At 43.3% G+C, this 23,368-nt stretch overlaps 1 protein-coding gene across 2 annotated transcripts in view; it reads left to right on the top strand.

The window, feature by feature from the left end:
- Positions 1 to 23,124, top strand: part of CEP120 (centrosomal protein 120) — a 103,863-nt gene extending 80,739 nt beyond the window's left edge. For both annotated transcript variants that reach the window (XM_088475161.1, XM_088475160.1), the window contains exons 19-20: positions 20,516 to 20,661; positions 22,510 to 23,124. In XM_088475161.1, coding sequence (XP_088331287.1) covers positions 20,516 to 20,661; positions 22,510 to 22,744 — 381 coding nt within the window. In that variant the 3' untranslated portion in view covers positions 22,745 to 23,124. The remainder of the gene's footprint in view (positions 1 to 20,515; positions 20,662 to 22,509) is intronic.
- The last annotated feature ends 244 nt before the right edge of the window (positions 23,125 to 23,368 follow it).

Here is a 23,368-nt window from a genome sequence, read left to right as displayed (position 1 = left end):
GTCCATCTGCACTGTGAAGCGCCGTCCAATGAGTTCTGAAGCATTTGACTGAATATGAGCAAATAATATTGCCCGAAACGCCAGAATTCATTCTGCTGCTTTTGTCAGCAATAAATTACAAGGGAACCAGTTCCATTGGCAGCCATACATGCCCACGCCATGACACTACCACCACCATGCTTCACTGATGAGGTGGTATGTTTTGGATCATGAGCAGTTCCTTTCCTTTTCCATACTCTTCTCTTCCCATCACTCTGGTACAAGTTGATCTTTGTCTCATCTGTCCATAGGATGTTGTTCCAGAACTGTAATGGCTTTTTTAGATGTTGTTTGGCAAACTCTAATCTGGTCTTCCTGTTTTTGAGGCTCACCAATGGTTTAGATCTTGTGGTGAACCCTCTATATTCACTCTTGTGAAGTCTTCTCTTGATTGTTGACTTTGACACATATACACCTACCTCCTGGAGAGTGTTCTTGATTTGGCCAACTGTTGTGAAGAGGCTTTTCTTCACCAGGGAAATAATTCCTCTGTCATCCACCACAGTTGTTTTCCGTGGTCTTCTGGGTCTTTTGGTGTTGCTGAGCTCTCCGGTGCGTTCTTTCTTTTTAAGAATGTTCCAAACAGTTGATTTGGCCACACCTAATGTTTTTGCTATCTCTCTGATGGGTTTGTTTTGATTTTTCAGCCTAATGATGGCTTGCTTCACTGATAGTGACAGCTCTTTGGATCTCATATTGAGAGTCGACAGCAACTGATTCCAAATGCAAATCTCACACCTAGAATCAACTCCAGACCTTTTACCTGCTTAATTGATAATGAAATAACGAGGGAATAGCCCACACCTGTCCACGAAATAGCTTTTGAGTTGATAGTCCCATTACTTTTGGCCCTTTAAAAAGTGGGAGGCACATATAGAAACCGTTGTAATTCCTACACCGTTCACCTAATTTGGATGTAATTACCCTCAAATTAAATCTGAAAGTCTGCAGTTAAAGCACATGTTGTTTGTTTCATTTCAAAGCCATTGTGGTGGTGAATAGAGGCCAAAATATGAAAATTCTGTCAATGTCCCAATATTTATGCACCTGACTGTAGTTCAATGGAAATGGCTGCACATTGGTCTTGCACAAAAATTGCAAGGTTTGGTTAGCAGGAAAGTTGGATGCAAACTAAACATTTTCCACACAACTTTTAGCAGCGCTGGATCACTAGCTGTTTTTGCCTATCCTATTGTGGAACTACATGTTCCATTATGTACTAGCAGCCATTGACTGGAATGACATGCTGCTGCTTGCTGAACTGTAAGTATCCATATGCCCTTCCAGACAATGTCTGCAAAGTGCATGTTGGAACATGGAAGATATAGATACTCAGTGGCATATTCAATTTGCCTCATTAAAATCAAGCGGACCTGGCAACCAGTTTTGGATTATCGCAGGTATGCAAGCTCCCGATACCCTCGTTATCCAAATTTAAAAAAAAAATGCATGCTGGGTTGTCCGCATTAAATACCCCAAGTGCGTGAAAAAAAAAAAAAAAAAAAAGCTTGCCTGCCCCGGACATCTGTGCCCGGCTCCTGCATCCTCTGACTGCTCGACCGGCTCCTGCTCTCCCCTACAGAAGAAGAAAGACGGCCAGAGAAGGTAAGTGTAGTGCATGCGGGGAGGGGCTATGCAGGGTAGCGGGAGGTAGTGTAGTGTGTGTGCGAAGAGGGGTGTAGGGTAGTGTGTGTGGGGTGGGGTGCAGGTAGTTAGTTTGCAGTGAGGGCGGTGAGTAGAGGGGTAGTACATTCCTGTCATGTGCCCGGACGCTCCCTTGAAGCTGTCTGCGACCCTGGAGAGAAGAACCGGAGGAGAAAGCAGGGCTGTAGAAGGTGTATAATTAAGAACTAATTAATTTAGCAATTGGAAGTTTCCAATTAGCTTAATCATTAGGGGGGGTGCCGAAGGGGTCCCAGAGTAATTCACGACCATTTTCCTTAAAAATATGGATTTTAGGAGAAATTGGTTGTCCTCCGGGGCTGCAAAAAAACCACCGCTGCTCAAAAAATAGAAAACCCTGCATCTACTTGAATAGCAAAAATCCTGCACCTGCAGGAATAACACTGTAGTTGTGGTATTTTTGCTATTCTTGCGGCAAGTTTTCACAGCCGGCGATTTATCAAGTGTTTTGCCTGCAGGAATTAAACTGGCAGTAATCTTAAATGAAAAAACCAGGCCTGTTTTGCAGTTTAGTGTTATTGGTGGTTTAAATTCTACGGGCAAAATCGCCGACAGCAGTTTTTGAAAGCTACCATTTTAGTAAATTTGTCCCTTAAGGTTAAACCACACATATGTTCTGTCTATTCACAAAGTAATCTGGAGCTGGCAAAAAATAGGATTCCTATTGTTGATATCTCAATTGCTGCACATAGGCCTTAATATTAATATTAAGCACTTTCACACTCCTTAAAGCCCTTTAAATGAGCTTTATTTATTACCAGTTATATAGCGCACACATATTCCTCAACGCTGTTGCAGAGAATATTTACATTCACATTAGCCCCTGATCCAGTGGAGCTTACTATCTATATTCCCTACCACATGTACACACACAAACACACTAGGATTAAATTTTGGCAGGACCTGCTAGTATATTTTAGGAATGTGGGAGGAAACCCACGTAAGCACAGGGAGAATATACAAACTCCACACAGTTAGGGCCATGGTATTAATCGAACCTGGGACCTCAGTGGTATGATGTAGTAATACTAACCATTACACTGTTCCTGCTGTGCTAAGCTTTGATATTAACATACAAAATAACAGAAGCAAATGTATATGCACACATGTATGCATTGGCAAGCATGTTTTCTTCTTCGGGGTCCACAGAAAATACCTTGGGGTATGTAGTTGGAGTGATCCAGGCATCAAACAAGCTCTAAGCTCCCAGGATGCACTGGGTCCACCTCCATATATACCCCGCCCCTGGCTAAAGACAGTTAGTTTATTGTTTGGTGCGCAGTAGGCACCTTGCTGACAGTGGGGACTATGGCAGCAGTCTCAAACAATTTTTTGTTTTTTATTAGCGCAGCGCCACGAGCTGACTGATGGGAGAACCTGGAGCAGCTAGGCATCCGGGTAGTCGCCCGTGTCGCCACTCAATCTTCCTCCGCCAGCGCCGCAACACCAGTGAGGGAACTGGTGATTTCGGCGGGCTTAGCCAGCCCAGGACTGCAAACTGGAAACATCCGCGTTGCAGGTAAGCTGGTTCCCCGCGGCTGCTGACGCAGGGAGCCATGTGGCAGTCCGTGCCTCCGGCGGTGGAGACTCGCCGGAGGACGCTGTAGTGAGGAGCCACGTGCAAATGGTCTCCAGCACTAGACCACCGGGACATGAGGGATCCTGACAGCCAGGGGCTTGATGACGGCAGCCATGTCAGTGTGCCAGGTGGATCCATACAGCAAAGGGGAGGTACGCTTTCCCCTGGCGGCCCCGACCCAGACGCTGGTTCAGATAAGAGTTTCCCGCGTCCTGGTTGCTCCTCCCAGCCTCCCTTTATATGAGTCGGCCAGAGATCACTCTGGTGCTCTCGGTGGCTGTGTTCTCGGGAGGTTGGGTCAGTCTCCCTGTATACCTCACCTGCGGTGATCAGGTCATACAGAGCTCCATATCCTACCTGGGCTGTTGGTAGTTGACTACAGAGCGTAGTGTGTGTGTGTATGTGTGTATGTATGTATATATATTTTAATATATATATATATCTGTGCATTGCATGTGTCTTATGAAATCTGCTGTGTGTAATGCTGCCTTTTTTATTGCTGAATAACTGTCAGTCATAACCTATCACTGCTGTTTCTCCTCGTTAACCCTCTACTGCAGGTGTGTGAAACATTGTAGTAAGACTTTGCATAACTTTAGAGTTATTGTTATGTCCAAAGAAACTGAAAGACAGGTGGCTGATGCCACTGTGCTGGTGTCATATATGGCCTGCAAAGCGGGGTTATCCCCACAGGATTTCATACAAGATGGATTATGTGGTCACTGTTTTAAAGAGTCACCACATCAGTCAAACCTACCAGCTTCTGGACAGGATCCTCCTTGGGTTGCTTTTTCCCAGATCATGGCGCAGGTTGCAGGCGGGTTGGTGGTCCCAGGGCCAGCCCCAATGATGGGATACCCTCAGCAGCTGCAACCTACTATGTTTATGCCCCCTTTGCATCCGTCCTGGATGGACATGTATGCTCACTCTGGTCAGAATGTGGCTTCATCCTCAGCAGCATTTCAGCAACCACGGCAAGCAGCTAGGCCAGTACAGCCAAAAATCAGAAGGCGGTCGGCCTCACACGCCGGCCAGCCCTCAGATTCTGGTACATCTTCTGATGAGTGTGAGGATATGCTTGTCTCCTCTCTGGAGTCTTTCTCAGGAGAGGAAGACTGTTTTCCAACAGCATATGTCCCCTCCCTGATTAGGGTGGTCAAAGCTGTACTAAACATAGACGATGAGGAGTCGGTACAAAGAAAGGCTCCAGTATTCAAACGCCAGAAAGTTGTGAAAGCTGAATTTCCCAAGTCTAAGCACCTATCGGAACTTTTATAGGGGAAGCATGGAGCTCTCCAGATAGGAAATTCCATATTACCCTTTTCCATTGTATAAGTGCACCAAATTGGACGTTCCGCCATCTAGACGCACATGTGGCACATCTAATAAGGAGTGCCACATTGCCCATACCATCTGCATCCTCTCTTAAATGTTCCACAGATAGGAGACTTGAAGCCTGTCTCAAGGCAGTCTTCTCTCTATCAGGAGCTGTTACTTTCCCGGCCATGGCTACGGTCTGGGTTTCCAATGCCATTGAGTGGATGAAGGCACTGGAAGATTCTCTTCCAGAAGCTTCCAAGGAACGGCTGACAATTATCTCCTATGTTAAGGAGGCAGCGTCCTATTTGGGAGAGGCAGAATTAGATGCTGGTATATTATCCTCTAAAGCATCAGCTGTCTTAAGTTGTGGCTCGGAGAGCCCTTTGGTTAAGAGACTGGAAAGCAGATGCAGGATCTGAGAAAGCCCTGGAATCCCTTCCGTTTACGGGAAGCATTTTGTTTGGCACAGAATTAGATAAGATTGTTGCTACGGTGGCAGCCTCTAAAACGGCTGGTCTACCTTCAGCATCTACTACTAGACCTTTTGGCCGCAATGAAAAGCAAAAGGTCAATCTTCCTCTAGAACCAGTTCTCGCAGGAAACCACAGTCTAAAAAGTCCTGGCCAAACAGACGTCCGGCTTCCAGGTCTGAAGATAATCCTGCAGCCTGATGGGGACGGGCCTCCCCCCGGGGGATCCCAGGGTAGGAGGCCGACTTCTTCAGTTTTCAGACACTTGGCATCTCACAACAACAGATGCTTGGGTATGGGAGGTGGTCTCCCAGTGGTACGCCCTTACTTTCTGGAGAAGTCTCCCGCAAAGGTTTTTCTGCACAACTCCGGCAGCGGATTCTGCGAAAGCCTTGGCCATCCAGCAGGCTATACACTCCGTGCTGTTGTCAGGGGTAATAATCCCGGTTCCAGTGAATCAACTAGAAAAGGGATATTATTCCAACCTCTTCTTGATTCAGCAACCCAATGGGTCTCACCTGCCTATTCTAAACCTGAAAGGACTCAACACATTTATCTGGGTACCCAGGTTTTGTATGGAAACCCTTCGGTCGATTGTGTTCGCAATGGAACCGGGGGATTTCATTGTGTCTTTGGATATTCAGGATGCATATCTTCATGTACCAATTACACCATCCCACCAACGGGAAATGTTTGAGGCACTGCCTTTTGGTTTATCAACGGCCCCTCGAGTGTTTATCAAAATCATGGCAGTAATGACGGCCTGCCTCGGGCGCCAGGGAGTCACGATACTGCCATACTTGAACGATCTCCTACTATTGGCACAATCGCCACAAGAGTTGCAGCAGCATCATCTCAGACTGATATTTGCCTTTTTAACACAGACTTGGATGGATCATAAATTGGAAGAAGTCAATGCTTCTGCCAGTACAGCAGATGTTGCATTTAGGGGTGCTCTTGGATTCTCTGGCACAGAGGATATATCTGCCAAAAGACAAGATCGCGGCCCTTCAGCTGCGGATACGCAGGCTTCTTCATAGCCGGTCAGTATCTGTTTATGCAGCAATGCAGGTTCTGGGATCCATGGTGTCCGCCTGTGACATGGTGGAATATGCCCAGTTCCACTCCAGACTATTGCAGCGGTTAATTCTCTTGCACTGGAACCGGGAGTACCACTCAATAAAGTCACAGACGATCCACCAGAAGTGTGACTGGTTGCAGACGTACCGTCTCAACAAGTGTTGCCCATTCTGGATTCCGGATTGGGTACTGCTTACGACTGATGCCTGCCTCGGCGGATGAGGCGCAGTGACAGGTCGACACACATTCAAAGGAATATGGACGACCAGGGAAAGTCTCCTATCCATAAACGTCCAGGAACTAAGGGCAGTATTCAGAGCGCTTGTTCAAGCACAGGAAATACTAAAGGGCAGACCTGTCTAGGTACAATCCGACAACTCCACCACAGTAGCCTACCTCAACCATCAGGGAGGCACGCAGAGCCAGGCTGCCATGGTGGAAGTAACACACATTCTGGTCTGGGCAGAATATCACCTTCCGGCGATATCCGCTGTGTTCATACCAGGAGTCCTCAATTGGGAAGCGGACTTCCTAAGTCGGCAGGATATACACGCCGGAGAGTGGGCTCTTCATCCACAGGTATTTCAGAGCCTGGTGGACAGATGGGGTCCTCCAGACGTAGACTTCATGGCCTCAAGTCACAACCACAGGGTCCACAGTTGCGGGTCTAGAACCAGGGATCCTGCAGCCGAGTTTGTGGACGCTCTGGCAGTGAGGTGGAATTTCAGACTGGCATATCTGTTTCCTCCGTTTTCTCTTCCATGGGTCATCGAGAAGGTCATGCAGGAAGGCGGGACAGTAATACTGCTAGCTCCTGCTTGGACCAGAAGCCATTGGTTCACCGACCTAAAGAGTCTCTCCATAGATACTCCGTGGCCTCTTCCTCTAAGGCCAGACCTGTTAATACATGGTCCCTGCCTGTATCCAGATCTTCATCGTCTGTCTTTGACGGCGTGGCTCTTGAGACCTTCGTCTTAAAAGCAAAAGGTTTTTCCAATTCTGTAATTCAGACAAAGCTGAGGGCACGGAAACCTTCCTCTGCCCGCTTTTATTACAGAATTTGGCACTCATATTTTCAGTGGTGTGAACTTAGAAAATGTGATCCTGATGTGTTTAGGGCCTCTCGAGTGCTTTCTTTTCTTCAGGCTGGGTTAAATCGGGGTCTCCGTCTGGCCACCCTGAGGTGGCCAGACAGTTTTGTTTCAGCGAAGGATCGCACCATTGCCTGATGTTAGAATATTTTTTCAGAGGGTTCAGCCTCCCTTTGTCCCCTCGGTAGCCCTGTGGGATTTGACATTGGTTCTCAGGGCTTTACAGGCTCCCCCATTTGAACCCCTGAAATCAGACCTAAAGTAGTTGACAGCGAAGACAGTTTTTCTTCTGGCTATCGCTTCTGCCCATAGGGTATCTGATTTGGCAGCCCTTTTTTTCCGCTCTCCTTTTTTGATATTTCATAAGGATAGAGCTGTTCTTCGTACTAGGGCAGGGTACCTTTCTAAGGTGGTATCCCGGTTTCATGTAAATGAAGAAATTGTGGTTCCGGCTTTGCAAGCTTCAGTCCTCTCGGCAGGTGAAGCATCACTGGATGTTGTCCGTGCACTACGTATCTATGTAGTTCCCTCCAACTCCATTAGGAAGTCAGATTCTCTATTTGTGTTGTATGGCTGTTATAAATGTGGCTGGCCAGCCAACAAACAGACTTTGGCCAGATGTGTCCATATGACAATTTCTCAAGCGTACACACAAGCTAGTCTTGTTGTTCCAAACACGGTAACTGTACATTCTACTCGATCTGTGGGACCATCGTTTGTGGTTCGTCGTGGTGCCTCTGCTGAACAAATATGCAAGGCAGCCACGTGGTCTTCCATGCACAACATTGTCACATTTTACGCATTTGACACATTTGCATCTCAGGATGCTTCCTATGGGCGTAGGATTCTCCTTTCTACTGAAACACAGTAGTGTCCCCACCCTTAGAGGAACTGCTTTGGGACATCCCCAAGGTATTTTCTGTGGACCGTATGAACCCCGAAGAAGAAAATAAGAGTTATGGTATAACATACCTTTTTGTTAACTTTTTTTTCTTCGAGGGCCACAGGCAGGGCTGCCATCAGAAATTGCGGGGCCCAGTACAGATGAAACAGGCAGGGCCCCCCTCCGGCCCGGTGAGCACACAGGCTAGAACACCCATCAGTCCTTCTTCCCACATGACAAAAATTGTACTTGCATGTTATCTTTAGGTTTAGTCTCGCCTCTTACTATGCTATGCCATGCTACTTTTGATCGCCACTAACCATGGGGAGCGGAGTCAAAATGACTGATGGGGATGGGGTAGTGGAAGGGTCAGAGACTGGGAAAGGGTCAGAAAAACACATGGGAGAGATGGTCACAGAAACACATCAGAGAAGGTGTCGGAGGCATACATGGGGAGGGGAAAGGCAAGAGGGATGAGTAGCTGCAGATGAGTTGATATTAACCATATTCGTGTGTTCCCCTACCCCTGGAGTGCTTCTTGCCAATTCACTGAGCAGGTGTTCTCACCTTGCAGCTTCATTCCTTCTCACTAAACCAGCTCCTCACTGACACTGCCACTGATTTCAATTTCTTAGTAGTGCAGATGGCAGTCACACAGCATCCACCCTGCTCCTCTAAGGGCAGCTGATTTGTGATGGGACCTCCCACTATTAGACCAGGGCTGGTATTAACCTGCTTAAAAAATAACTCAGCCCAGTGATGTTATTGTCTTGGGCAGCATTTTAACATGCTTTCCCAAGGTAGTGGCAGCGGTTATAGCCCCCAGTCCATGCCAGACACCCAGCCCCATACATTATCAGCCCTAACAGCATGACAAGCCCCTATCCCCACCCCATCAGTTATTACCCGTGCGGTCCATCACAAGCCCCCAGTTTACCCGCCTCCCTCCCTCTGTGTGCGGAGCCCACATGTACATGGCACGACCGCACACACACCCTTTTATTGCCCCATTACATGATTAGTTCACTTTCTACCAAACCCTTACATGAGACTGCTCCACTCACCACGGTCCTGGTTGAAGCCCAGCGTTCAGCAAGCCGTCTCTGTCTGTCGGTTACATCGTGACACTTCTCCTGATACCCGGCAGCTAGTTCTGACACCTGCAGTGCAGAGCGCCCAGCCGAGCACCGAGTAGGCAGTGCTCACAATCACTTGACCTGATCCATTAACCTCAGTGCAGACCAGAGCAATCGCAGGGGGCCCGCAGCACACCGATAATCTTGACAGCAAAATTATCAAACTGTTTCAAAGGCAGATTTGTACATGTATATAAGAAGCAGTTTACAGGTGGAATCATTGGAGCACTGCGGGCCCCCCTGTGGTCCTGGCCCGATACAGTAGTTCCTGCCGTACCCCCCTGATGACAGCCCTGTCCATAGCGCCCACAGGACACCCACCCTAACGTACCTGGTGTTATTGGGTAATCTTTTCTTTTGTACTTCTAAAATTCCCTCTTACAGAGCGTGTACAAGGGTCCTTCTCATCTTTTTCCTTCTCCTGCTTGGGCTCGATAATCTAACTGCCTGTAGCCAGGGGTGGGGTATATATGGAGGAGGACCCAGTGCATCCTGGGAGCTGAGAGCTTGTTAACTGTTTGGTGCCTGGATCACTCCAACCACATACCCCAAGGTATTTTCTGTGGACACTATGGACCTCGAAGAAAATGAGTTAACAAAGGTATGTTATACCATAACTCTTATTTTTTGCTTCGCTTCTTAAGGTTTTTGATGTTGACTGCAGTTTGCAGAAGTGTTAATGCTGAGTATAATACAATGGACTTTGTTAAGGTTGTGTAAAACTTTACACCGTGTCCCGCTAAATCCTCCTCTTACATTGTATGTATAATTCGTGTCAAACTGACAACCTTGTAACATTTAGGGTTATTCCTTGTAAAATACATTTTAATTGGGAGTCCGTTATACTGTTCACGTAACACAGCTGAGTATGTTTTTGATCTGACTTTACTATACGATGCTTCTTGTATCTGAGTATTGCACTTTAATATATTTCCAAAAATGTATTAGAGACAAACTTATGCATACTTGGCTTGTGTGTGTTTAATCCTCTGACAGATTCCATCAACCCTCTTGAGCTATTCATTAGATTCGCCCACAAAAAGAATAGATTTGACTATAGCATTTTGTGTAAATTTTTATATCAAACTTTTTATTTATTTTTTTTTACCTGCCCAAATGACTACAATACTGTAACCATGGCATGAACAAGTAGGTGACTGGGTGAAATCTCACTTTATACTGCAGTTTAAAATTAGTTATGTTCAATACAGACTGCACCAGTACTAATAGTGGTGATTTGCAGGGTAGTCATGACCCCACACCTCCCTTGTTCGCCAGGAAGAAGTGTACCTTCACAGATGTGTCCTCACCCCAGTGGTGGATCAAGGGGGGGATGATCAGGGCGATTGCCCCCCCGAAACAGCCCTAACCCGCCCACTTATCCTGCAGCCAGCAGAGGCCAGGGTGAGATGCACTGCGCTGCTGGCGCCAGCCAGGACCTGACCGCGCCGGCCTCATACTGTCAGGGCAACTGAGACAAGTCAGATGTCAATCCAGGCACCCGTCCCACCAGAGAAAGAGAACTAGCATGGGATTTGAAGTTTATCTTTTACTGCTCAGAGTCTAAGCAGTAAAAGATAAACTACAAATCCCATTGGGCATTGCACTCTTTATAAAGATGGCCACTGCTGGAGGAAGCCAGCATGGGAATCCCTGACAAGTCACCATGCTACAGGTAATAATAATACTGTCCCCACACATCTCGCTGTAATTTTACTGCTTACCCCCTGACGTGGGCACCATACTGCACATTACATGTCAGGGTGTCAGCAGGGAGATGTATGGGTGCATCATTATCTGCAGCATGGTGCCCACATGTCAGGGGGTAAGCAGTAATCTACAGTGAGATGTGTGGGGACAGCTTGCAGATAATGATGCACCCACACATTTCCTCCTGACACCCTGACGTGAGCACCTTGCTTTAGATTATGGTGCACCTACAAGTCTCCCTGCTGATACCCTGCCATGTAGGCACCATGCTGCATATATTGATGCACGCACACATCTCCCTGCTGACACCTTGCCATGAGGACACCATGCTGCAGATGATGATGCACCTACAAGTCTACCTGGTGACATCCTAGCATGTGGGCACAATGCTGCAAGTAATGCTAATAATAATAATAATAATGCTGCAGTTGACACCACTGGCACATCGCATACCTCCCAACATGAATCTAAGTGACAGGGTCTGCTCAACTATAATATATTTCAGTTTAAGAACAGTTTGTTTTTTTTTCCCCCCCAAAATGTTGCCATATGTGTTTTCAAAACCACTTAATTGATTTAAAGTGCCAGTGTGACGTTCTCAATATTATACTGTAATAATTTAGTTTGAGTAAGGAGCATCTGCATACTGGACCTCATTCAGAGTCTGTCACGAGCGCCGATGCGCTCGTAACCTACTCGATGGTTTGGCCTGCGGCCGCACTGCACGTGCGCAAGCCCCGGAGCGACAGAGGAACTCTGTCGCTCCATAACTCGTTACCAAAGGGGCGGCTGTCGATGTTGATCGACAGCTGCCCCCGTTTGGTAGGCGGGCCGGGGGGTGGTTTCCAAAAAGGAGGCGTTCCTTTACGAACGCCTACCGTTTTGTGGGCGGCCGCACTGACATCAGTGATGTCAGTGGGGAGCTTCCTCTGCCATCAGAGCAGAAAGTTCCCTGGGGCTTACGAGTGCCCAGACCCAACCTTAGGGTCTGGTTGTAAGCCCCGATGGTCGCGATGGTGATCACTATCGCGCCCATCAACCTGGTCAGTCGTTAAGCTGTGGGTGGTAACCCACAGCTTAACGATCGTCAAAGAGGCGGCCGTTCAGGATGCAAGCGGCTGCCCTGATCAGGGCGACCGCTTGCAACTAACGACCGCCTCTGAATGAGGTCCACTGTGCTTTAAGCAGGGAGTGAAAAACGTCAATTTAAAACTACTTTAAAACAGAAGGGAGGTGCAGGGCCCAAAAGAGTTGGGACTGATAAGAGAGGGTAGGACTGTAGTGGGAGGAGTAAGGAGTAGAGAGGGGAGGAGTCGGTATTCATTCTTAAACCGCCCCCCCCCCCCCAAAGTATCCGCCACTGCCTCACCCAACTAAGCTCAATACGTCACGCAGTGCGAGAAACCTGGCGCGAGTGAGCCACACCGAGCGGTGTAGTGTAGCAAATTTTTTATTTTAAATATGCATCTTATTTGCACTGCAGATGCAGCAAAATACCACTCAACCTGTAACAGACGCCGGGCTGCAACTTTGTACATATTTAAAACAAAATTCCTGTATGGTTAAAGTCACACAACTTGGTGTGAAAAAGCCATGGCCACTGCATCATTGGATTTCGTATACAGATTCAGGCTCATTCTGCGTCACACCTCAAATTAAGCAGTGCAGTCTCGTTAAGAGGTTTTGCCACATTGCACTGCGACTAAGATAGCGAAAAAGACACTTTGCGTAAGCTGAGTCACACTGGACACCTCTTTATCCGATAATAGCGTTTGCCCGTAGCTTCGCTCACGTGGATGTCTGTTATTGCTCAGCGGAACTCATTTTACAAAGACAGTAGTGGCATCTAATATTGTGATGTATGTTTTATATTGTAGACATTGATCACAAAATGTCTTTGTAAACAACATATGCACAGTTTTCCTTCAGGGATTAACACAAAATTATGCTTGGGCCTTCTAACTCGTGAGCAAGCCACTGAACCTACAGTAACTCTGATAGGTTGCAAGTAACATGAGCAGCAACTCTGATATGTAGTATTTGTCTTGGTGCGCCATCTACTGGATTGACATGTATGCTGCAACTTCATGATTCAAGATAAGCTGCCTGATTAGTTCTTAATATATAGTTGGATTTTCCTGCGAAACAGATCTTGAGATATATAGATCTATGTATTTATATATGCATACATACAGTATATAACTGTTTGCGTTTTGGGTGTTCAATATATATATATATATATATATATATATATAATATTATTAGTATTGCCTCATTATTATGCTCAATAGCTTGTTTTGATCCCTGCTTTATTGTCCTTTTTTATCTATTAGACTGGAACGTTAAATATTTTTTATGGTGATTGAATACTTATTGAGTGCTGGTCTGGTTCCTTCCAGTTTATTTGTTTGGGACCTATTGTTATCTCCTCGGACCTGGCACCTCTCTTCTTATTGGCTGTGTGCGTTCCAATTTCTTATATATGTGTGTGTGTATGTATGTGTGTGTGTGTATGTATGTGTGTGTATATATATATATATATATATATAGATATATATATATAGATATATATATATATATATATATAATATGTAATTATATTGCAGTGAAGATGTGGATGGCACTTGGAGTCTACACAGCAATAATAATGCACTTAACACAGTCTAATGTAAAGCCTTTACATTAGCCTGCGTTAAGTGCATTATTATTGCTATTATTATTATTGCCACACTGCTAAATCACCTTCCAAGTGAAAGGCATCGGAGCAGGCTGTTTCTTTTTTTACCTTTTGAGTGCCGGACTTTTCGTGTGTGTGTGTGTGTGTGTGTGTGTGTGTAATATATATTAAAAAAAAATACACTACCGTTCAAAAGTTTGGGGTCACCCAGACAATTTCGTGTTTTACATGAAAACTGACTTTTGTTTATCAAATGGGTTGCAAAATGAATAGAACATATAGTCAAGACATTGGCAAGGTTAGAAATAATGATTTTTATTTGAAATAATAATTTTGTCCTTCAAACTTTGCTTTCGTCAAAGAATGCTCCTTTTGCAGCAATTACAGCATTGCAGACCTTTGGCATTCTAGCTGTTAATTTGTTGAGGTAATCTGAAGAAGTTTTACCCCACGCTTCCTGAAGCACCTCCCACAAGTTGGATTGGCTTGATGGGCACTTCTTGCGTACCATACGGTCAAGCTGCTCCCACAACAGCTCAATTGGGTTGAGATCTGGTGACTGCGCTGGCCGCTCCATTACAGACAAAATACCAGCTGCCTGCTTCTTCCCTAAATAGTTCTTGCATAATTTGGATGTGTGCTTTGGGTCATTGTCCTGTTGGAGGTGGAAATTGGCTCCATTCCAGGGCTGTCCACAGGGTATGGCATGGCGTTGCAAAATGGAGTGATAGCCTTCCTTATTCAAAAACCCGTTTTATCATGTACAAATCTCCCACTTTACCAGCACCAAAGCAGCCCCAGACCATCACATTACCTCCACCATGGTTGACAGATGGCGTCAGGCACTCTTCCAGCATCTTTTCAATTGTTCTGCGTCTCACAAATGTTCTTCTATGTGATCCAAACACCTCAAACTTCGATTCGTCTGTCCTTAACACTTTTTTCCAATCTTCCTCTGTCCAGTGTCTGTGTTCTTTTGCCCATAGTGATCTTTTCCTTTCATTTGCCAGTCTCAGATATGGCTTTTTCTTTGCCATTCTGCCTAGAAGGCCAGCATCCCGAAGTCTCCTCCTCACTGTAGACGTTGACACTGGCGTTTTGCGTGTAACATTTAATGAAGCTGCCAGTTGAGGACTTGTGAGATTTCTATTTCTCAAACTAGAGACTCTATTGTACTTGGCTAATTGCGCAGTTGTGCATCGGGGCCTCCCACTTCTCTTTCTACTCGGGTTAGAGCCTGTTTGTGTTCTCTGAAGGGAGTAGTACACATCGTTGTAGGAAATGTTGAGTTTCTTTTGCAATTTCTCGCATGGAATAGCCTTCATTTCCAAGAACAAGAATAGACTGTCGAGTTTCACATGACAGTTCTCTTTCTGGCCATTTGGAGAGCATAATCGAACCCACAAATGTAATGATTCAGATACTCAAGTAGCTCAAAGGAAGGCCAGTTTTATAGGTTCTCTAACGAGCAAACCCGTTTCAGCTGTGCTAACAAAATTGCACAAGGGTTTTCTAATTATCCAATAGTCCTCTAACGCGCTTAGCAAACACAATGTACCATTAGAACACTGGAGTGATGGTTGCTGGAAGTGGGCCTCTATACACTTATGTAGATATTCCTTTAAAAAACAGACGTTTGCAGCTAGTATAGTAATTTACCACATTAACAATGTATAGAGTGTATCTCTGATTAATTTAATGACATCTTCATTGAAAAAAAAAGAAATGTCCTTATTTTTGAAAGTGACTCCAAACTTTTGAACGGTTGTGTGTGTGTGTGTGTGTGTGTGTGTGTGTGTGTGTGTGTATATGTGTGTATATATATATTATATTAACGATACTGGATCAGAACCTCTATATACCCCTGCCTGTACCTTCTAAAACCCTTTCTATAAACCTCTAAGGATGACGCTAATTTGCGTATGCAGTCATACCATAAATAAAGACTTGGACGTGGAATCTGTGGTTCCAAAGCACAAGTGTTATTCAGGTAAAAGTTCAGACAGTTACACGCAATTGATCAAGACACAATTTAGGCGCAAAAGGAAAATTATACAGACCCAAGTACAGTATACATACGCAGGCGCTTCCGGACCCGGAGATAGGCATCAGCAAGAGACCCCTAGTCATACAGCGTTCAGCACGAAGACTTAGAACCAGCGTTCATGCACACATATTTATACCCCCCCAGAATAAACAGGACAATAGGGAAGTTTGTTGCTGGTGTCATTGGTTCCCAGGGGAGAAGCATCTGTTACAGCACATTTAACAGGCTAGTTCAAATAGACTCTTCCTGCCTCTAACAGCTGGGGATCTTCCTCTTCACGCCCCCTGCAACATCCTAGCAGTTGTTCCTAAAATATAAATTTTGTTGCTTGTAGGCTCTGTGATCCATAACTCGAGAATGCATGATGCGATCTCCCCACTGATAACACCGGAATACTGTAAAAAGAGTACGCATCAGTGCAACTCCAAACACGACTTGTTTAGCATGTATAATACCTTAGTTATCAAATATCTTTATTTCTCAGCATTTAAACTAACTGAACCAACTTAAATCATACACTTTAAAGCGTATTGAACCTTATGTGTGAATATGTAATGTGTGGGTATTCAGGGTTTGATATAAGGACGCTAGTTAACTTGGGGCAGATGCGTGCACATAAAGCTAATAAAACAGCGGTTTCATACAAAGTCCTATGCATTCGCTAATATGCGACTAGTTAACAGCGCAATTGTGTGTATTAATGTGTGTATGAGAAATGGTGAAAGATACAAACGTATGGTGCTATTAGTATTATCGCCACATGTACTAAAATGTGAGTTTATCTAAAATGGAGCTTAGGCGGCCATTCGCAAAATGGCGTCTTGCGATCTCATTTTCAAGATGGCGTCTTGCGGCCATTCGCAAGATGGCGTTGCCGCGATTTAAATTTTAAACTGAACTTGTCTTGCCAATTATTCAGCTTCGACAATATATATATCGGGTAAAATAAGTATTGAACACCAACATTTTTCTCAGTAAATATATTTGTAGTGGGGCTATTGTAATGAAATTTTCACCAAATGTCAGCAACAACCCATGCAGTCCACACATGCAATGAAAGCAAACCATAAGTGTCCATAAATTAAGTTATGTGAAATGATCCAGTAACTATATAAGTATAGTTACTGGATCTGTTACATATTTTGAATCCGCAATTATCGTATACAATTTTAATTTAAATACTGTCCTATTACTGGAAAACAAATATGTAGCCTCTGATAACTTTATCATTCTCATTGTAATCTACTTTGTTCTTACAGGCTGTTCATTTAATGATTTGTATAAAATTGCCTCAGTATACCATAATAGATAATCGTGCCTCACATATATAACCAGTGAGTTCATGTATTAATGACTCAGTCAAGTTGCCAGCAATAATTAATATTTACGTACAGCATCTTAAAGTATTGCCTATATTTATGAGAGATTGATGATATAAAGTGGAGCCAGACATAGTTCAGGAGTCACTAGCCAAGATCCCATAACACGGCAAATGCAAACCATCACAGCACCCCTGCTATTTTCCATAATGTCTTGAACGTTAATACCTAACTTCTGAGTCGTAGCAGGACTATTTCACAACGGGCTGATTTGTTGAATTGTAACAGTGTACTTAATGGATGGTAAAAATTACACATTCACTTACTACACATCTGTGTACCAATTTATCCCAGCTTACATTACTATGACATAGATCAGGTGACGGGAAGGATTCTCTAGGGGATTCAAGTTCAATCCTTAGGCATGAAATACATTACGCACAAATATATATGGTTTGTGTGTGTGTATAATTTTGGATTTAAATTTATGATACTCAAGTCCATTCAATAGCCTGAAATGGTACAAAGTTAAGTGATAACTGCCAGGGGATGTTGCCCATAGCAACCAATCAGATTCTACTTATCATTTATCTAGTACCTTCTAGAAGATAACTTATATGATTGGTTGCTATGGGCAGCATCTCCATTTCTAAAAACCCGCACTTTAGTAAATATAACCCTAGAGGTTAAAAAAAAAGTTTATGTTAGCAAAAATATCAAAATAATGTACATTTCATAGATCTAAAAAAGGCCTTTTTTCGGGCAAAATGTATTGGTTAAGAACTTACAGCTGCTCTGCAGCAATGAAAAAGGAGCTTGCCTATGTCGGGAAGCACCACTAGTGGGCTACTGAAGTCTGTAAGAAGTTCTTATGGACCGACAAATCAAATTTAAATCTTTGATTTGTCACTCAGTGTTTTGTATTCATTGAGTATGTGACAGTATGCCTCCTCAGTGTCTGGGGTTTATTTACTAAGCAGCAGCTTGTAAAAGCTAAAACCTACCAGTATGTATTAGCACAAAATTTAAAAGGGCAATGCTTTTAATAGCAACACAACCCATGTCAATAAACTCCTGTGACATCATCTGACAAACATAGAGGGGGAAGCATGATTGTACTGCCCCGAACTAAGTGTCTGTAAAATTTGGAGCAGCCAGCATAACCAATACTCTATTATCCAATAATCCAGTCAGATGTGATCTGAAGAACTGAGTTTATTATTCGATAGAGGAACTTGCCTGGATGTACACAGATCGATGCGTATAAACAAGTGTGCACGTGTGTGCGATGATAATGGTAAAACTGGAAACAAACAATAAAAAGCGATTACTATATGTACATGGGAATGCAAGGCAAACATATACATAACATGGGATATGCAAACAACATGCAAAGTACAGGCTGCAATGTCACATAGTACAGCTAACATGCATTACTGACTAAGCAGATCTACAATATGATGGCACAGTTGAAGCTTAGAACTCACCATCGGATGCTGTACCAGGTTGAGCATATGTAATTATGACTGTCTGGGACCATGTGAAAAGGAAAATGGCTGCTTACAGCTCCTTTAGCTCAGAATGCATTGCTAGACTGCTAAGGCATGCTAAGAAGGTCAAAATGGATCAGATTTAAACTGCTGCTGTCCTGACCACTAGGTGGGGCTGCTAATGTGAATTAGTGCACTATAACAAACCCTATGCTGAAGGCATGACAATGATGGTCTTTCTTTTTTGCTGGATCCTAAGATGGCGACTTGAACCAAAATGGTTACCACAGCATTTTGCACTAATAATTCAATACCTTCTGGTCAACACCTACCTGTAGTTGGTCAAGGGTCCAGTAATTCTACAGCAGTATAATAACCCAAAACATACCTCCAAGTTTTGTCAGAACTAACTTTGAAGAAAAGGACAAGACGGTAGGCTTCAAATCATGGAATGTTCAGCACAGTCTCCAGACTTAAACACATTGATAAATGAGGCCCTATTATTCACAATAAGTGATAAAACTTATTGTGTATGATAAATGGTGCTCCAGCCAATCAGCTCCCAACTGTCATTTTTCAACAGATACACCCTATTTTCATCGTAATCTGCTTTCACAGTGTCTTCGCTGAAGATGGTTCTTAATACCATCCGGGAGGCATCTGATTTGCTGTAAAATTTTTCTGCAGCTCTACAACGACCACAAACATACAGCCAATGTCATTAAGAACTATCTTCAGCGTAAAGAGGAACATGGAGTCCTGGAAGTGATGATATGGCCCCCACAGAGCCCTGATCTCAACATCGAGTCTGTCTAGGATTGCATGGAGAGACAGAAGGATTTGAGCAAGCCTACATCCACAGAAGATCTGTGGTTAGTTCTCCAAAATGTTTAGAACAAACTCCCTGCCGAGTTCCTTCAAAAACTGTGTGCAAGTGTACCTAGAAGAATTTATGCTGTTTTGAAGGCAAATGGTGGTCATACCAAATATTGATTTGATTTAGATTTTTCTTCTGTTCATTCCCTTTGCATTTTGTTAATTGATAAAAAATAAACTATTAACACTTGTATTTTTGAGTAATTTTCATGTAGCAGAAGTGTTAAGGTGCCATGTTTTCCTTAATCACTTTTTTATTACATTTGAGAGTTAGGTTAGCTACTCAGCCAGTACTAGCTGCTTTTTCACGGTGGCTACGTGGGGCTAGATTTCAACGGCGGGCATTTGTAATAAACAATTGTATATGGTTTTGGGGTTTTTTTTCCTTTTTTGGGGGGGCAAAGGGGAGTTTGCATTGGATTACAAAACAGAACTTCTAATTGGATTAAGCGATATCAAAAACAGGAATTCAATTTTGTTTCATAATAACGTAACGCGGGCAATACATCGAAATGGCGATTCCCTGTTCTGCCAATACCAATCAGCAAATTCGCAGACACCGATTATCACCAGTTTCATGGGGGGCGAGGTTTTTCAGCATGTTTAAAAATCCCTGACTCGTCGATTCTGATCTTTTTTTGATTATCTACAAGTTGGATTTTCACAATCCATCCAACCCAGGCATCTGCAGAATGCATAATTACCACAACTAATTGCAGCTGTATGGGCTCCTTAAGTGTGTTCAGTTAAACTTTATTTTGAACATTATTATTATTTTTTTTTTTTTTTCGTGGAACTACATGACCTAATATGCACTGGCAGCTGTTTATCTGAAGGGTATGTTGGTGCTTTTGGCTCAACATGCACCAACATGCACTTCATGGCTACCACTGTAGGATGGGAGGGACACATTCTGTATTTTCATGCAAGAAAAAAACTTTTTGCTTATTACACTAGATAGAATCAGCTAGGTTATGTATATAATAAGTATTGTCTATACTATTTGTCGAATACAAATAGTATAGACAATACTATTTGTATTATTGATACTGTAACATCTTTTCTTAATCATTTTGTAATTCATATATTTAAATTTTTTCCTATTTTTGGTTAAGCGTGAGCAAGAAAATGCTATGGCACGACTTAAAAAACAACAAGAAGAACTTGAACAAATGAGATTGCGCTATCTGGCAGCTGAAGAGAAAGATGTAGTGAAGACAGAACGTTTAGAGCTGGAGGAAATCCGGAACGAACTAAATAGGTAGCAAAAATTAACTTTATGATATGTGACCTCATGGTGACTTTGTACATACTATATAGCAAATTACTAAATGTAAAATTAAATATTATTCTATACTTTTTTTTGTTTATTCGTTCTGATATATTAATTTACATTAAAAAAAGTTAAAAGGGCTGTACAATGTATTTGTTTCACGGGCAGGGACACAGACTTGATACCAGTGTGACATTATTAATGTCCTGGAAAAGAATATAAAATTATATTCACACTTTGTAGCCACTTTATTAAGTACTGGATATGAGCCATCTTTGCCCCAGAACAGCCTGATCTCTTTGTGACGTGAACTCATGAAGGTGGTGGAAATGTTCCCTAGAGATTCTGGGCCTGATTCAGACCCGCTCGCGAGTGCTGAGCTCTCGCAAGCGGGTCGATGTTGCCCAAGTGCGCATGCACACGACCGAGCCGGCTCCGTCGTGCACATGCGCGAGACCCGAATAACGACGGCCAAGCCGTCGTTATGGGTCTCGCACCAAAGGGGGCGTGCTGTCGATGTTGATTGACAGCACGCCCCCTTTGGTGGGCGTGCCGGGGGCATGGCTGCACAGACGGAGGCGTTCCCATGGGAACGCCTACCATCTGAGGCCGGCCTCACTGACATCACTAGTGATGTCAGTGGGAGTGCTTTTGGCTCTGATAGAGCGTCCGGCTCTGAATCAGGGCCTCTGTTCCACGTTGACTTGATCGCACCACGCAGTTGCTGCATATTTGTTGACTTGACTCTTGTTTGTTACACACCAATGCTACCATTTCACTAATATCCCAAAGGTGTTCCATTGGATTGAGATTTGATGACACTGTACTCCTATGGCCTCCACATTGTCATTTTTGTGGAATCAAGTTGAGATAACGTTTGCTTTGTAACATGGCATAGCATTATCCTGTTGGAATTAGCTGTTTGACCATCATTTAAATAACACAGTCTACCCACTGTAGCTGATTTTCAGTTGGTATTAATGGACCTAATGTTTGCCAAGAAAACATTCCCCATACCATTAGATTACAACTAGCCTGAACCATTGAACAATGCAGCATAGATGTATGAATTCATGTTCTTTACACCACATTCTGACCCTAACATCTGCATGTCCTAGCAGAAATCTAGATTCCTTAGACGAGGCAACATATTTTTTTTTTCCCCGATATTCAGGTGTCCACTTTTGGTGTTCCCGTGCCCTCACAATAGCCTCCACTTCCTGTCCTTACCCTACAGGATTGGAAACTGGTGCGGTCTGCTGCTGTAGCCAATCCACATCAAAGTTGAACGTGCTGTACATTCAGAGATACTCTCAGTGCATGGTTCGGTATTTGAGTTGCTGTCACATTGAACCCATCTGGCCTTACTCATCTGATCTCTCACATTAACAAGGCATTTGTTGCCCACAGAAGAGCTGCCTCCTGTATGTTTTTTGTTTTGCACATCATACTTGAGATTTTTTTCAAGATACTCAATTCTCTGTGTTTGGCACCAGCAATCATTGCATGGTCAAAGTCACTTGAATCATATTTGTTGCTACAATATGGTGTTTGTTCTTGACAATTTGTGCATCCTATTATGCAATAAGTTGCTTGTTGCCACATGATTGGCTGATTTAGATATTTGCATATATATTGTCTATGCAGTTAAAGATATGGTGGTTAAAGGGATATGAAAATATCCTTCATTACATCAACATTGTTTTGTTATTTAAATAAGAAGTAGAATTATGTTCTCTGTGTGTGTATAACTTTTTTTTTTTCCAGTGTCTTCAATGAACCAACCCTTTGGAATTGTTACACATCTTTTACCATTTGTTCTGTTTGCATCAACAGACTGAGGCTGCAGGAAGACCAAAAACAGCTGCCTGATGGAACTAAAACTGCTGAACGTAAAGTGGTGGGTTCTGGGTCTAGGCCACAAGATGAAGGCTTGGATGAATTTCTGTCACGGCTAATTGAAGAGAGGGACACCTTGTTAAGGACAGGAGTGTATACTCACGAAGATCGAATCATAAGTGAATTAGATCGACAAATTAGAGAGACAATGGCAAGAAGGAACATTAGATGATGTACAGTATGTTTGCATCCCTTACATCTTTCCTCTCTATTCTAATTTAATAGATTTCCACTTCTGGAGAAGATGTGTTGCTTGTAGAGATACAAGTGATTATATAGTCTCATGCATGATTTACAAGTTTTTGGACTGAGCAGTGAATAGTTCTCTAATTATATAATTTCAGCTTGTACTAAATGCCACTTTTTTATGAATTTTTGCTTACACTATATAATTGTAATAATGATGTGTACATTGTAATTTGTTAATGAATTTAGTAGCCAGGTTGAATAAAGTATGTGTAATGTGTCTAATTTGTAAAAATTTAAATTTTAGATGACACATTTTGTAACCTTGTTTAAATATATTAATTATTTTCTTTTAAACTTGCTTGTAAAATTATTTTATAGCCTAAGTGTTTTCTGATCCTTATGTTAGTTGTATAAATTATTGGCTTCTCCACTGTTTTCTTATCTTTTCATTCATAATACAGTCACATTCAAGGCAGATGTATTCCCCTGACCTAATATGACTAGACCTCTATAACATTCACAATAACCTAGTAATTGATCCCATACCCAGAGGCTTCTCGAGATATGCAATCTGCGTGTACACGCGCTAATAGTGCAAGATGTCAGA

Source organism: Taudactylus pleione, unplaced genomic scaffold (genome assembly GCF_031769625.1).
Source record: "Taudactylus pleione unplaced genomic scaffold, aTauple2 ptg000162l, whole genome shotgun sequence".
Lineage (NCBI taxonomy): Eukaryota > Metazoa > Chordata > Amphibia > Anura > Myobatrachidae > Taudactylus > Taudactylus pleione.
Note: the sequence above shows the minus strand (reverse complement) of the source record. Positions and strands in the feature narration are given on the sequence as shown.